The sequence below is a fragment of the Carassius carassius genome, chromosome 35 (assembly GCF_963082965.1).
Source record: "Carassius carassius chromosome 35, fCarCar2.1, whole genome shotgun sequence".
Taxonomy (NCBI): Eukaryota; Metazoa; Chordata; class Actinopteri; order Cypriniformes; family Cyprinidae; genus Carassius; species Carassius carassius.
The window spans coordinates 17,532,481-17,548,041 of record NC_081789.1 but is presented as its reverse complement, the minus strand read 5'-3'; the positions used below and the strand labels follow the sequence as shown (position 1 = coordinate 17,548,041).

Below are 15,561 nucleotides of genomic sequence, written 5' to 3'. Positions count from 1 at the left end.
CGTTTTTTTCCGATCGAGAACCAATAGCAGTTGTCCATTTGAACTACGTCATGACGCACCGTTATGCTGGTGCATAGAAGTGGGATTAAAACCTGTTTTTATATAGTCTATGATTAAAAGACTATAGGAATGTATGTATTTTTAAACTGAAATTTTTTTCGTTTGAAGAACATTTCCTCTTGAGTAATGTAGAAGACGTGTAAATTCATGTCAAGTTTTAGCATCTTTATGTCTCGCTGACAACATTGAAATTTTTCAAAACATAACGGTCGCTGTTACGGTACAAGTCGGCCGGTTAGTAGCTTCGTGAGAGGAAGACTTTTTTTATGCGCTTTTAAAACGGTTAGTACGGTAAGTTGGACTAGCCGCTCCTACGTTTCAGGAAATGAGAATGAGAATCACTGTCAGTTAAGAAAGCTGTCATCTGTGCAAGAAGTGAGCTCTTGCATGTCTCAAGAAATCGTTGTTGTTATACAATAAAGTGGTGAGCCAAGAACAAGGAAGATGTTTTCCCCGCGGTGAGTTTTAAAATGCTGTCTTGCGTCACGCGGTTAGTGTAAACACATTATTTGTGAGTCATGCGTTAAGAATTCCAGACCAGCCTGGTCTCTCAATGGCATTCTTTTTTTTACATAGTTTCTTTAGTTAATACTATTGGGATTTTACCATTAGCAGTTCTGTGTATTAATGGTTTGAAGTCAGCTCTCTCTTCCCATGTTTTTCTGTAAAGGGTCCTGAAGTCTGCATCGTCCCTAATGTGCAGAGGGTTTTTCACGGGTCAAATGTGCCGACAAGGGAAAGCACCAGATATGGCTGAGGGTAATTATTTTAAAACATGCAGGTAAAATGGGACTTAATGTAATATGTGTTTTATTCTTTAATATATTACTAAAGCGAGTGATCAATAAAATGTCCCACTTTACCTGTATCATGTATTCACTCGGCCCACATATACAGGTGCTGTTCATATAATTAGAATATCATCAAAAAGTTTTATTTCACAAATTCCATTCAAAAAAGTGAAACTTGTATATTATATTTACTCATTACACACAAACTGATATATTTCAAATGTTTATTTCTTTTAATTTTGATGTTTATAACTGACAGCTAAGGAAAATTCCAAATTCAGTATCTCAGATAACTTGCACAAGGAGGGCAAGACACAAAAGGTCATTGCAAAAGAGGCTGGCTGTTCACAGAGCTCTGTGTCCAAGCACATTAATAGAGATATGAAGGGAAGGAAAAGATGTGATAGAAAAAAGTGTACAAGCAATAGGGATAACCGCACCCTGGAGAGGATTGTGAAACAAAACCCATTCAGAAATGTGGGGGAGATTCACAAAGAGTGGACTGCAGCTGGAGTCAGTGCTTCAAGAAACACTACACACAGACGTATGCAAGACATTGGTTTTAGCTGTCGGATTCCTTGTGTCAAACCACTCTTGCACAACAGACAGCGTCAGAAGTTCTGAGGTCCAAGGTCAACACAGCCGTATACCAGGAAGTTTTAGAGCACTTCCTGCTGCTGACCAACTTTACGGAGATGCAGATTTCATTTTCCAACAGGACTCTGCCCCAGCAGCACACAGTGCCGAAGCTTCCAGTACCTGGTTTAAGGACCATGGTATCACTGTTCTTAATTGGCCAGCAAACTCGCCTGACCTTAACCCCATAGAAAATCTATGGGGTATTGGGAAGAGGAAGATGTGATATGCGAGACCCAACAATGCAAAAGAGCTGAAGGCCACTATCAGAGCAACCTGGGCTCTCATAACACCTGAGCAGTGCCACAGACTGATCGACTCCATGCCACGCCGCATTGCTGCAGTAATTCAGGCAAAAGGAGCCCCAACTAACTATTGAGTGCTGCACATGCTCATACTTTTCATTTTTATACTTTTTAGTTGGCCAAGATTTCTAAAAATCCTTTCTTTGTATTGGTCTTAATTTATATTCAAATTTTCTGAGATACTGAATTGGGATTTTCCTTAGTTGTCAGTCATAAAAATTAAAAGAAATAAACATTTGAAATATATCAGTCTGTGTGTAATGAATGAATATAATATACAAGTTTCACTTTTTGAATGGATTTAATGAAATAAATCAACTTTTTGATTATATTCTAATTATATGACCAGCACCTGTACTTACCTGTATGTTGTATATTTACGTGTGCATCACTGACAGAAATTGAATTAGTAATCTCAAAGACGATAGAATACCCTTAAAGGGACTTTAATTTAGTAATTCTAATTATTTACTATATATACACACTGTAATCATTATAATAATTTATCTCATTACATCGGTGTGTGTTCCCAGTCCTGACTCGTTTTTATGTCCCCACAGGAAACACATTTTTACTTGTGAGCAATGGTAAAAAGAAAGAACATTTACTTTCTTTGATATTCTCAGACAGTCTCTTCCGCATGTGGCTTAATAAACACTGTCCTGCTGTTATCTAATGGTACATGTTCTTGTAGTTCTTTGTACTTTCACAGCTAGTATTTTTTTTCTTCCAACGCCTTCACCCTGTAAGCATTCTGTTCATGCAGACTAGTCTTGGTTCTTTTCTAATACATTGTTTCTGCTGACTAGTTTTGTCTGTGTCACCATATTATATTATGGGATAATACAGATGCTGCTAAACTTTCATTTTCAACACTACTCTTAAGTGAATACAGTATGTGATATCTGAGCACAACTTCAAGTTCCGTTTTGTTGCTCCTTATTTTCCCAGTTCGCAACAGGCTGAGGGAGATAGTCGGAGCATCCACAAACTGGAAGTATGTTACTGTATTTACATTTATATGTTATTCATTTTGCAGAATGATAGTCCTTATGTCACTACTTATAATGTTGCATAAAATGTTGTTTTCTCCATTTTGTTGTACAGGGATCATCAGCAAGCACTAGCTGAGCGTGCATCACTAAGCCAGTATCTCGCACAGAGTCAAGATGAACTTCCTGCAAAGACAATGAAGGACAGTTCAATTGAGGCGCATCTTCCTCTGGGAACCCAGCCTGCCTTGAGAGAGAAATACCTCAACTATCACAACAGTGTCAGGTGCTAAAAGACCACCACTTCTCACCTGCTGCATTATTTCCTGATGCCTGTCTGTTATTAAATTTGTGGCATTTAGAATATATCAAATATCACAAATAGCCATTTTTGAATATTCATTCTGATCTGAGTACATTTCTTTTGCTTAAATACCCTTTTCTCAACAGGTTTGGAAGAATTTTGGAGGACTTGGACAGTTTAGCAGGTAATAAATACGTCTTAGAAATATAGGTAGAAGAAACATTTTATGTTCCTCAGTGAACTTTTCTTATAATAACATTTTTTCCTTAGTGTGATGTTAAAAGTTATCATTCTTGTCTCTCTAGTGCTCATCTGTTACTCTCACACATGGAATAAGGAGCTGAAAAGATCTCCACTGTCTATTGTCACCGCCCTAGTGGACAAGATTGGTATTGCTTCTTGAATTAGTACACTTTTTTGTTGTTGTTGTCGTTGTTGTTAAATTAATTCATTAAATTCTTTTTTTTAATGTTCCACAGACATGAGAAAAAACATCATCTACCCTGACTGTGACATCAAGTTCACAGGTCATGTGACATGGGTTGGCAAAACCTCAATAGAAGCTAAAATGCATATGTCTCAGGTATTCCTAAAGTCTGTTTATAAAACATGTATTAAATGTTGCATATGAAAGTAGCATTGAACTAAAATGAGCTGTTTTCTCAGTATCATGACGGGACATACACTGATGTATTAGATGCCACTTTTGTTATGGTGGCTCGAGATCCTGAAAACAAAAGGTAAAATTAAACATGTTGTTATGATCAACATATTTATGATTGCTGTATCGTGTCTGTAAATTAATGCATGGGTTATGTACTGTTTATTCAGGGCAGCTATTATAAATCCACTAAAACTAGAGAGTCCAGAGGAAGAGGCAATATTTCAGCAAGGAGAAAGTGAGTAGCACTTTTGTTTGTTTGTAAGCACAAGTGCGACTTCAATTTGAACCATTTGGAGCAAGACTGATGCTCTCTATATTGATCAGTTAACAAGACGAGGCGTGTGGAGCTGAGCACAGCGTCTCTTCTGAAAGTGGCTCCTACAGCTGAGGAGAGGACTCTTGTTCACAACCTGTTCCTCAACACTCTAGACACACGGTCAGATTTATCATCAAAACACTGCTATAAATCTTTTTTCTTTTTTTTTTACCCTTTTTTTAAACAATATTTACCTTTTCCCAATAGAACTGTCAGCTTTCGTAGTCGTATTTTACCACCCAACTCCGTGTGGATGGAAGATGCCAAAATGAAAGGGCTTGAGATTTGTCATCCACAAGTAAGTACTTTTTTGCTGTACTTAGGCCTAAACGATGAAATTGACAATGTCAGTTAGTACGTTTGCTTTTTGTTTTTTTATGTAGCTGCCTGGACTTTCTTTGTTCTTTGCATTATACAGGAAAGAAATATCTTCAATCGGATATTTGGTGGATTTTTGATGAGAAAGGCCTATGAACTTGGTTGGGCGAATGCTTGTGCATTTGCGTAAGAGATTCCCTTTTGTTATCTATTGAATATTACCTGTAAAGAAGTATTTCATTTCATCACATGGCTATATTTGATTCTTTCAGTGGATGCAGACCAACGCTGGTGGCTGTAGATGACATCGTATTTCGAAAGCCAGTAGAAATTGGCTCTTTGCTATTGCTGTCCTCACAGGTTTTGAAATGGTTAAATATCAAATGCACTAATTTGTAGCCATTTTTTGTCCTTCAGAATAAGATTGATGATAATACTGTTCTGTCAGGTTTGTTACACTGAAGGGATGCACATCCAGGTCAGGGTTCACACAGAGGTGCTTGACCCATTGACCAGGCAACACAGTACCACAAATGTGTTTCACTTTACATTTCGTGTTGACAGTGATATCCCAGCTATTGTACCACAGAGTTATGGAGGTCAGAATACAGATTTTTACAAATATTGTTACATTATATTTAAGTTATATTACCTGTAACTTAACATTGGTGTCATTTGCAGAGTCTATGCTTTACCTGGATGGAAAGAGGCACTTTGATGAGACCATGAGGAGCCAAGGTTGAGCATCTGGGATGTGCTGATACTAGAATGAGATTCCTGCCAAAGCTGCAATGATGGTCACCGCTGTAGTTACATAAGAGTGTGTACGTGTGGATTCGACTATTCGTTTTTTAGTTCCGTCCATTTTATATTCACAATATATGTTCTTGTTTGCTGCATTTTATATAAATGTCAAAAATTATTTTCTACAATTTTAAACTTACAGTGGGAGAGGAGCATTTAGTGAAATGGTTTTGCTTGATTGTGGCAATATTAAACCTATTTAGTCATTAAGACATAACAGACCATGTTTTGTTTGCACTACAGTGTCATTTATAAACCAAGTTATTTTGGTTGTATTGGTGGAATGAACCTGTTTTGTATTGTTACTGATTTGAGTGCAGGCAAAGCGATTCATGAACAACTTGTATCCTGGAAAAGTATATTCAGTATATGCACAAATTCTGAGAACAAGTCCTGTCTTTCATTCTTGATCTCCTCAAAAGAAAGCAAGGAGGTCCTAAACTGGAGAACAAATTATGAGGGCACTGCCTAACAAAAACACTCCAAAAACTTTACCAAACACATCTGGTCTATAGAGCACAGTATGGATGAAAATCAGGTTATGCTGTTTAATCTGTGTATGTTTTAGAATGCTGACAAATTGGCTTGTGTATATATACATTAGTTTTTGCATTTTTATTATCTTAAATGCAACAACCGACCATGGACATTTGCAAAAGATGGTAGTGCGGTCCTAAAAATGAACTCTGTAGGAAGTTATGTAAAAATATGAGTGGAAGGAATAAAATTCTATAAGGGTAATTTACTTATGTCTGATGTATTCATCTACATCAACATTTTACTGAGCAAACGGTTAGTGAGCAGCGTTTTTCTGACTGAGACTGACTGCCATCGAGTGACAATCTCGCCAAATTGCAAGTGTGAGAAGCGGGCGCCACTACTACGTCACGATACTGTTCGGTCACGTTGAGACAGCGAGTAAATATGTTACTTTTTGTCGCTTATTTAACAACCTAGAGCATGTTTAAATTTATGCCAACTTATTAGCTTTCTCATCTATTGCTTAACGATTCCGTGGTAAACTTTCTAAACAATGGTCGTAAGTAGACACTAGGCTAGCCGTGTTTGTTGTCCGTTAAAAGTGCGTAACGTTATTTATAAACATTAGCACGGTGCGCTGAGGATCGGGAAGTGAAATAAATCTGCAAGTTTGATCTGTTGTTGATTTGAAGAAAGTTCCTGCTGTTCTCCAAAGTGTTGAGAGAAGAACTAAAAAATGATGTTGTGTCCACGGTGAGTACACCGGTGTTTTCTGACTGCATTTATTCGGAAAGACACGTGTTCTATTTTATCTGCCAAAGTTTGCTATTTACTTGTTAATGCATTTTTCAATTTAAGCAGGCTTTCTCGTGACTCTATTTTCTTTTCAGCTCACTCATTTTGGATAAGGTCCTAAAGTCTGCAGTGTCCTTCACCTACAGGAAGTTTTCAATGGGTCAAATATCCCAACAAGGGAAGGTTCCTGATATGGCTGAAGGTAACTGCTGGGATAGACATTCTTGTTATGCAGTACCTTTTCTAATGTTTAATAAAAATATATAGCAGGCTCTAAAAAAAATGTTGGTTGAGCTCGTGCACTTGCACGTTTTAAAAAATTTTCTAAGTGGCAAAAAAACAACGAAGAAGCATAATACAATGCATAATAGAAATAAAAGGTTAGCCATTGTTCAGCGAAGGATTTTGGTTTAACGGATTAAGAATGTAAATTTGATAAATGTAATCGTTTATTATCTGATTTTGACTGTTATCCAACAGGATGGGATGTTTTTAATTGGTATCTAACCTACTAATATATATACACATATCACAGAATCCATTGCTAATAGATACAGATGTTTGTGTTCCTTTTTGGAGGAGAATGTCATTTTTTAGTTGCAAACAATGGTAATCTGGAAGAAAATGTAATTTCCCTGCCTATTTTTAATTTATTCTAATTTTTTTTTTTTTTTTATTCTTAATGCATTTTGAGCTGTTGAAGGTTTTTTTTTACTCTTTTTGTCTGCATGTGTCTACTCTCCTGTTATTTAAAGTTATATAAAGCATTTTTTTTAAATAAATGCATGTAGCTTTTAGTACATCTGATGTTAGTCCTTTTTGAAATGCCTTTCTCTCATAAGACCTTATACCTTGACTTTAATTAGTAGTGTACTGAAGCATTCCTGTTTTGATTCCTGCCTTTTGCTTCCTGTTTTGCCATGTGTGTCCATTATCCACATTTTTTCCCCTTCAGCTTTGTTTTCTAAAGAGGTGTTTTGACCAACAAAACAGGGCTTTTTTTTAGTAATGAAGTTGCCATAAATTGATCTTGCATTGTCAGACTCATTAGTGTAAAGTTTGAACTGTCTGTGTTTCTAATACCAAAACTGACAGGCTTACCACTTGAATGTGTGATGTCTCCTATTAAAATTTTGGTCTTTTTTTTTTCTTTTCTTCACAGTTCGCAACAGGCTGAGAGAAATAGTTGGTGGATCTACCAACTGGCAGTATGTTCCAAACATTATGCAAATCAATTGGAGGTCTCTGAAATGTACACTTTATGATGTATTTTCTCCATAATATACAGAGATCATCAGCAAGTGCTGGCTGAGCGTGCAACACTAAGCCAATATCTTGCTCAGAGTCAGGATCAACTGCCTACAAAAAGAATGAAAGACAGTATGATAGAGGCGCATCTTCCTCTGGGTTCCCAGCCTGCCTTGAGAGAAAAATATCTTAACTCTCACAACAGCGTCAGGTGCTAAATCCTTATTCTGCACATGCAGCTTGGTTAGTAATCACTCTTAGTTTGTGTTGTATTGTATTGTTAATGGGGGGGGGAAAAAAGTTTCATTCTGTTTTTGATTTTTCTGTTGTTGTTTTTTTCACAGGTTTGGTCGTATTTTGGAGGACTTGGACTGTTTAGGAGGTAATATAGATTTTAATAATATAAGTAATATAGTTAGGCTGGATGGTGCATCAAATATTTTTGATAATATCATGACATATTTGTTGGCGATATACAATTTGAGGACAAGACGAAAACGAAATCTGATACTGTAAGTCAAAATAGATCTGTGCTTTATGTTTTGGAGTGTAAATGCAAGCCGATAGACTTGTCCTATGCCCCAAATGTTCTTCCCCACTTGTCCTATGTTAAATGTACTTCTTTGTTCATCAGGGTTCTTGTTCTTCAGATAACTCTCTTTGTTGTTGCAACAATCAAAACATGTTGTTTCAAGATTGCACTTTTTGTATAATTTTTAATTGGCACCTTTAAGTACGTTTTAAATGTTGCCTTTGTTTTAATTTAACAAAATGTTTTTGTTTTAAATAGTGCTAATTTTGCACTAAACAATTTCTATGTAATTTGTAACTATAGCTGTTCATAAATATCATAGATTTTTCAAGGGAGTCTAAAAAACAAAACAAATTTTAGAAAAATGTTGATTTATTAATTTTTTGCTATTTTGCCCAGCCCTACTACAGTTAATGTATGCCATAATAACTGTTTACAGTGATCACATAAACACAGGGTATCAAGCTGTCTTATTCTGTCTTTAGTGCTCATCTGTTACTCTCACACACGGAATAAGGAGCTGAAAAGATCTCCACTGTCTATTGTCACCGCCCTAGTGGACAAGATCGGTATTGCGTCTTGAAGTAGTAGACGTTTTTTGTTGTTGTTGTTAAATTAATTAATTCAGTTCTGTTTTATTGTTTTACAGACATGAGAAAAAACATAATCTACCCTGACTGTGACATCAAGTTCACAGGTCATGTGACATGGGTTGGCAAAACCTCAATAGAAGCTACAATGCACATGTCTCAGGTATTGTTTTCCAGTTTTTAGTAATGTATTCTCTGTATGCTGTATAGTATTATCAGAGTTTTATTAAACTGAACTGTTTCCCAGTACCAAGATGGTGCGTACACAGATGTATTAGATGCCACATTTGTTATGGTGGCTCGAGATCCTGAAAATAAAAGGTATCACAGCTCTCTGATGTGATCAGTATGTCTAAAATATATTTGCTGTGTCTGTGAGTTATTGCATATATTCTTTTCTTAGAGCAGCTTTTGTAAACCCACTCAAACCTGAGGGTCCGGAGGAAGAGGCCATTTTTCATCAGGGGGAAGGTGAGTGCCTTTTATTTTTGTCTTTCAACTATTAAAATGGCCTCTTTAATCCAGAAGCTTTCAATAGATAAAAAAAAATGCTCCGGTTTGTAGATTGGATCATTTTTTTAAGGATAGATGCAAATTATTAAATCAAGAAGATTTATACAAAGGGTACGTTACCTTAATTTTTGTTTGTTTGTTTGTTTCATTTTTAAAAAAAGAAAGAAAAAAAAAACCTTTTGTTGCCAAATTTATATTTATCAGTCAACAAGACGAGGCGTGTGGAGCTGAGCACAGCGTCTCTTCTGAAAGTGGCTCCTACAGCTGAAGAGAGGACTCTTGTTCATGACCTGTTCCTCAGCACTCTAGACACACGGTCAGATTTATCATCACTACACAGTGTTAAATATGTGCCTTTATTTTTGGTATGGGTATTAATTAAAAATATTTCTTTCTTTTGTGTAGACGTGTGAGTTTTCATGGTCGTATTCTACCGCCAAATTCAGTGTGGATGGAGGACGCCAAACTCAAAGGGCTAGAGATTTGCCACCCAGAGGTAAGAAAAAAACCCATTTATATATATATATGTATATACAGGTGCATCTCAATAAATTAGAATGGCGTGGAAAAGTTCATTTATTTCTGTAATTCAACTAAACTCGTGTATTAAATAAATTAATAAAGTAGTTTAAGTCTGTGGTTCTTTTATTTGTGATGATTTTGGCTCACATTTAACAAAAACCCACCAATTCACTCAACAATCTCAACAAATTAGAATATGGTGACATGCCAGTCAGCTAATAAACTCAAAACACCTGCAAAGGTTTCCTGAAGCTTCAAAATGGTCTCTGAGTTTGGTTTGCTAGGCTACACAATCATGGGGAAGACTGCTGATCTGACAGTTGTCCAGAAGACAATTATTGACACCTATCACAAGGAGCCACAAACATTCATTGTCAAAGAAGCTGGGAAAGAGTGCTGTATCCAAGCATGTTAACAGAAAGTTGAGTGGAAGAAAAAGATGAACAATCCACTGAGAGAACCGCAGCCTTATAAGGATTATCAAGCAAAATCGATTCAAGAATTTTAGTGAACTACACAAGGAATTGACTGAGGTTGGGGTCAAGGCATCAAGAGCCACCACACACAGACGTGTCAAGGAATTTGCTGAACCACAGACAACATCAGAGGCGTCTTACCTGATCACCTCCATGCCATGCCAAATTGAGGCAGTAATTAAAGCAAAAGAAGTAGGTTTTTGTTAAATGTGATCTAAAATCAAGACTTAAACTACTTCAGTCTGTGTTGAACTGAATTTATTTAATACACGAGTTTCACAATTTGAGTTGAATTACTAAAATAAATGAACTTTTCCATGACATTCTAATTTATTGAGATGCACGTGTGTGTGTGTGTGTGTGTGTGTGTGTGAAGATCGATGGATGTGTATATATGGATATGTATGTATGTGTTTAAATATTGTGTTTATATATGTGAATATAATTTGTTCTTGATACAGGAAAGAAATATCTTCAACCGGATATTTGGTGGTTTTCTGATGAGAAAGGCCTATGAACTTGGTTGAGCCAATGCCTGTGCATTTGCGTAAGAGGAAAAAGAACTGCTTTCCCTCCCATGTTTAATGTTTTTGGTGAAAATGTTGTTCATTTTTAACTTGGTTGTATTTGTATCTTTCAGTGGCTGCAGACCAACTGTGGTGGCTGTGGATGATATCTTATTTAGTAAACCAGTAGAAATAGGTTCTTTGCTCCTGCTGTCTTCTCAGGTTAGTAACTTTTGCTGTTTCAGCTTATTTGAATATTATTCACTCTAACAAAACTGTGATATCTTAATCAGGTTTGTTATACAGAAGGAATGTACGTCCAGGTCAGGGTTCATTCAGAAGTGCTTGATCCTTTGACCAGGCAGCACAACACCACCAATGTGTTTCACTTCACTTTCCGTCTTGAAAAGGATGTCCCAGCTGTTGTCCCACAGAGCTATGGAGGTTACATTTAAATTTAAATTAATTTTTTATAAATGCATATATTATTATAAATAGTTGAATAATATAATGCTTAAAATATATATATATATATATATATATATATATATATATATATATATATATATATATATATATATATATAAGCAGAATATGTACACACACACACACACACATATATATATTTAAAATATTATTTGTAACTCAAATAATTTCGTCATCTTCAGAGTCTATGCTGTACCTGGATGGAAAGAGGCACTTTGATGGGACAATGAGGAACCACTGTTGAGCATCCTAGGATGTCCTGATAGGATGAAATACTTTTTACCTGATAAAGCCTCACCAACATCCATCACTACAGTTACATGAATGTGTATATGTGGATTCTGGTTTGATTTTCAAAATGTCTATTCTACAGCTTTCACATGCATGCATTTAATACATTCAGTGATCAGTCATTTAATTTATAAGTTTATACATTTTTTGAATCACTTTCTATGACATGTTTAAAATGTGAGATATAAATGTGGAAAACACTGTGACTACAATACTACAATGTGTAACACTAAAACAACCATCCAAGCAATTCTTGGTCTATATGACATTTATTTATTTTTCACAATAAATTTAGTCATAAAATCAGAGATGCACTGACCTTATTCTTTCAGTCAGAGAGGCAATTCTGATCTAATAGATTTTTTAGTTGCTGAAACTAACATACTCTTTTAAATCATTCTGAGTAGTACAGCTCGGGGTTCTGCAAATGTTAATGCAAAAAAAAGCAAAAGGGGATTTGTTCGAGTGGGTAATTTGCAGTGTATTTGGCAACACGGCAGAGTCGCGCGATGGGGGTTTTCAATGCGATTCTAAACATGGCAACCCACGTACTCTCGCGTTGTTTCAACGGTGGGTGGTGAGACAGCATGGCAGCGGCATCGTTGAGGCATTGTTGGAGAGGATTTTTGCAGAACTCGGCCAATGGAGCTGTCAGTGCTGTCAGGTCAAAAACTCACGAGGGTCAGTACAGGACTTTGGTACAAGTAAACTTATAATAAGCTGCTTTTAGATGACAAGCAAGAAAGCTCTTGTTAAATGCTAGGCAACTGAAGGGGGTGTGGGATTCACTGCATAACACTAACTTAACACATCATCTCTAAAAACTGGAACGAGTAATAGAAGTGCTCTTTTAAAACTTTAAATCAGAAAAAAAGTATACTCCTTCAAGTCATGCTTATGTCATTCATCTCATGTTTGTTGGAAAACGAGCAGACACATGTTGTTAAGAACTTTAAAAAGTAAACGACATTGAGATTTAGACCACCTTTTATAATACGCATTGCAAGAGAGAGGGCAGCAAATTCGCATATTAGATTGAGGGATCACGTGACACTGAAGCCTGGAGAAATAACTGCTGTAAATTCAGCTTTGCCATCAAATGGATAAATTACACTTTTAAGTATATATTAAAGTGGAAAACTTTTATTTTAAAATTATAATTATATTTCAGTTGTTACTGGTATTTTTTTTTTTATAAAATAAGTTTAAAAATATCGTACTTGCCACAGTCTTTTGAATACTAGGGTAAGAAATGCAGAACTGTAAACTCTAAAGCTTTGTTGACATACTGTTGTGTTTATTTGCAGGAGTTCAACAGAAATCTGCAGTACAGTACATATCAATGCCAGATCATCCAAACCTGGCCTATCGGAGAGTGAAAGGAAAGAGTCCTGGTGTCGTGTTCCTGCCTGGATATGGAGGAGTTCTGCAGGTCATTAGGTCATGCCTACCTGAGGTCTGCATCTGTTGTTCATTCACAAATACATGCAGCGAGGTCCAAATATTTGAGACTCAATGTAAAAAGTAACTGAAATTTAAAAAAAAAATTATACAAAGAAATGTTATGTCAAAATGATTGAAGATTCTGTATTATCAATTATGCAAATCTGTGACACTGATCATGTGACCTTTCAAACAGATGGTCAGATCCTTTCTTTGAAGCGCAATAGTCTTTTTGGGTCATAAATTTAAGTTGAACTGGGGGAAAAAGCTAATTAAAAGCATTTACCTCATTCAGATTTTTGGAATCACTTTATATGCTGATGATAATCATTTGAATCATGCATACCGGTAGTTTCATCTATATATATATATGTATAGACCTGAGTTTATATAGACCTGAGTTAATAATTATGACCAGCTGGTGAAATGTAAACATTTGTGTCTTTAGAAGACTTTTTAAGAAAAAGTACTTCTATAAACTGAAAAACTTATTTCTCATTTTTGAATAATCATGTTCAGTGTTTTTCCTCAAAGGGGTGGCTGATTGCAATTTAACTTTTTTTTTAACATTAATTAGTCTGTAATTTTGCTGTTTGGACATAAACAATATCTGGAAAGTTAAAACACTAAAAGTTAAATGCAAACGGACATATTCTGGTAGTTTAATGCCTACAAAAAAAGACTCGTAGGGACTACAACAAGTAAACGCCTGCCCTCGGGAACCTGCAACAAAAGGGGCGGGGCCATGTTGCGCTGCTTTAGAGAAGAGGAAGAAAAAACTAGAGGTGCACGTAAAAATCTATTCATAAATGAATCGCAATTCTGTCTTCTAACGATTCTAATGTTCCTCACATCCCCTGTTCTGCACATGATCTGCATCTCTCTCTCTCTCTCTCTCTCTCTCTCGCTCTCTCTCTCTCTCTCTCTCCCATTCAGATCATCACCTCCAACAATGAACTGTTCCATTTATACACTTATTTTCACATAGCTATGAGAAGCGTTACACATGGATGCGAGTGCGCTTGCCGTATTGTATTAAAGCTTTAATCAGGATAAAACCGTGTATTAAAAGCTACCAGAAGCACTAGCATTTACAAATTACAGCGTATCTAAAAGTATGAGACAGCAACAAACAAAAAAACAACAATTAAGAGCTGTGTGCTTGCATAGGTTCTGCACTATCCTCTTCACTAAGATTCTCTGGGTCTCAGTCGGGCTCAGTTGATAAGCAATATAGGCAATGCCATTGTTAACAATACAACCAGAACACCTGCTGCTGAGGTGAGGGGTGGGATGTTTAGACGCACACTAGAGGCGGTTTACCCAATCACAACACACTGGACCAGCTAACCAATCTGAGCCCATTGCGCATTTCTGAGGGAGGGGATTCAAAAAAGCAGGAAATGATCAGCGCGTTTATAGAAGAGACAAAACGATGTGGAATAAACCCCTTTAAAGGGATAGTTCACCCAAAAATGAAATTTATTTTATTATTTAATCACCCTTATGTCAGTCTAAACCGCTATGAGTTACTTTTTTCTGATGAACATTAAAGATATTTTGAAAAATGTGGGTAACAAAACAGTAGCTGGTGCCCATTTACTTAAATATGATAGAAAATACTATTAAAGTCAGTGGGGACCAGAAACTGTTTGGTTAGCCACATTCTTCAGAATTTCATATTTTACGTTCAGCAAAAGAAAGAAATCCAGGTTTGCAACTACCTGAGTAAATACATTTTCATTTCTGGGTGCACTATACTTTTAATTCTTAATTTTAAAGAGTGACCACTAGAGGTCACTAATACTTTTAAAAATAACATGGAACAGGCTTTAACTGTAAGTACTGTAGTACATTGTCTCCTAGATTCTCGTGGGCTCCAGTATGGGTGGCTGGCTGATGCTTTTAGCTGCTATTGCTCGTCCAGAGAAGACAAAAGCATTGGTGGGCATTTCCACAGCAGCAGATCATTTCGTTACAGCCTTCAAGACACTTCCTATAGAGGTGAGATGCCACTGAAGTACTCTGATATGTTTTAGTTTTATGCACATCTTGCTGATTAATGTGTCTCACATGATGGGGGGTAGAGATATTGAAAAAGAAGTCACATTTGTTATTCAGGTGAGAAAAGAGTGTGAGGACAAGGGTGTATGGACAATCCCCACGAAAAGTAACGAGGAGGGCATGTACACTTTGAGTATGGATTTCCTGCGTGAGGCGGAGAACCACTGCATCCTACAGAGCCCCATCCCTATCACCTGCCCCGTACGTCTCATTCACGGCCTGAAAGACGAGGACGTGCCTTGGCACATCTCCATGCAAGTGGCCGAGCGTGTGCTGAGCCCCGACGTGGACATCATTCTGCGGCGCCACGGCCAGCACCGCATGGCTGAAAAAGATGACATCAAGCTCATTGTCTACACCAGCGATGACCTCATAGACAAGCTTACCACCATGGTGTGAAAAGCGTTTGTGATTGGGCTACTGAG

At 36.7% G+C, this 15,561-nt stretch overlaps 3 protein-coding genes across 4 annotated transcripts; all 3 read left to right on the top strand.

Moving 5' to 3' along the window:
- The first annotated feature begins 118 nt into the window (after nucleotides 1–118).
- acot9.1 (acyl-CoA thioesterase 9, tandem duplicate 1) lies at nucleotides 119–5,906 on the top strand. Of its 2 annotated transcripts, XM_059524700.1 has the most exons (16): nucleotides 119–518; nucleotides 731–819; nucleotides 2,353–2,379; nucleotides 2,744–2,789; nucleotides 2,900–3,070; nucleotides 3,235–3,272; nucleotides 3,394–3,477; nucleotides 3,568–3,671; nucleotides 3,755–3,828; nucleotides 3,920–3,987; nucleotides 4,077–4,188; nucleotides 4,276–4,366; nucleotides 4,487–4,572; nucleotides 4,659–4,746; nucleotides 4,835–4,985; nucleotides 5,068–5,906. In XM_059524700.1, the coding sequence occupies exons 1-16, from the start codon at nucleotides 505–507 to the stop codon at nucleotides 5,127–5,129; spliced, it is 1,305 nt and encodes a 434-aa protein (XP_059380683.1). In that variant the 5' UTR covers nucleotides 119–504; the 3' UTR covers nucleotides 5,130–5,906. The 2 variants fall into 2 exon arrangements, with proteins under 2 accessions (XP_059380683.1, XP_059380684.1); XM_059524701.1 differs by lacking the exon at nucleotides 2,353–2,379.
- Nucleotides 5,907–5,998: 92 nt separating this feature from the next.
- Nucleotides 5,999–11,879, top strand: acot9.2 (acyl-CoA thioesterase 9, tandem duplicate 2). The gene is given in 15 exon segments (XM_059524702.1): nucleotides 5,999–6,423; nucleotides 6,561–6,667; nucleotides 7,628–7,673; nucleotides 7,754–7,924; nucleotides 8,058–8,095; nucleotides 8,731–8,814; nucleotides 8,895–8,998; nucleotides 9,083–9,156; nucleotides 9,239–9,306; nucleotides 9,553–9,664; nucleotides 9,754–9,844; nucleotides 10,808–10,893; nucleotides 10,987–11,074; nucleotides 11,146–11,296; nucleotides 11,521–11,879. Coding segments are annotated over 15 exon segments (1,299 nt in total). The 5' UTR covers nucleotides 5,999–6,406; the 3' UTR covers nucleotides 11,583–11,879.
- Nucleotides 11,880–12,216: 337 nt separating this feature from the next.
- Nucleotides 12,217–15,561, top strand: abhd10b (abhydrolase domain containing 10, depalmitoylase b). The gene is made up of 4 exons (XM_059524046.1): nucleotides 12,217–12,310; nucleotides 12,937–13,085; nucleotides 14,939–15,076; nucleotides 15,194–15,561. The coding sequence occupies exons 1-4, from the start codon at nucleotides 12,217–12,219 to the stop codon at nucleotides 15,533–15,535; spliced, it is 723 nt and encodes a 240-aa protein (XP_059380029.1). The 3' UTR covers nucleotides 15,536–15,561.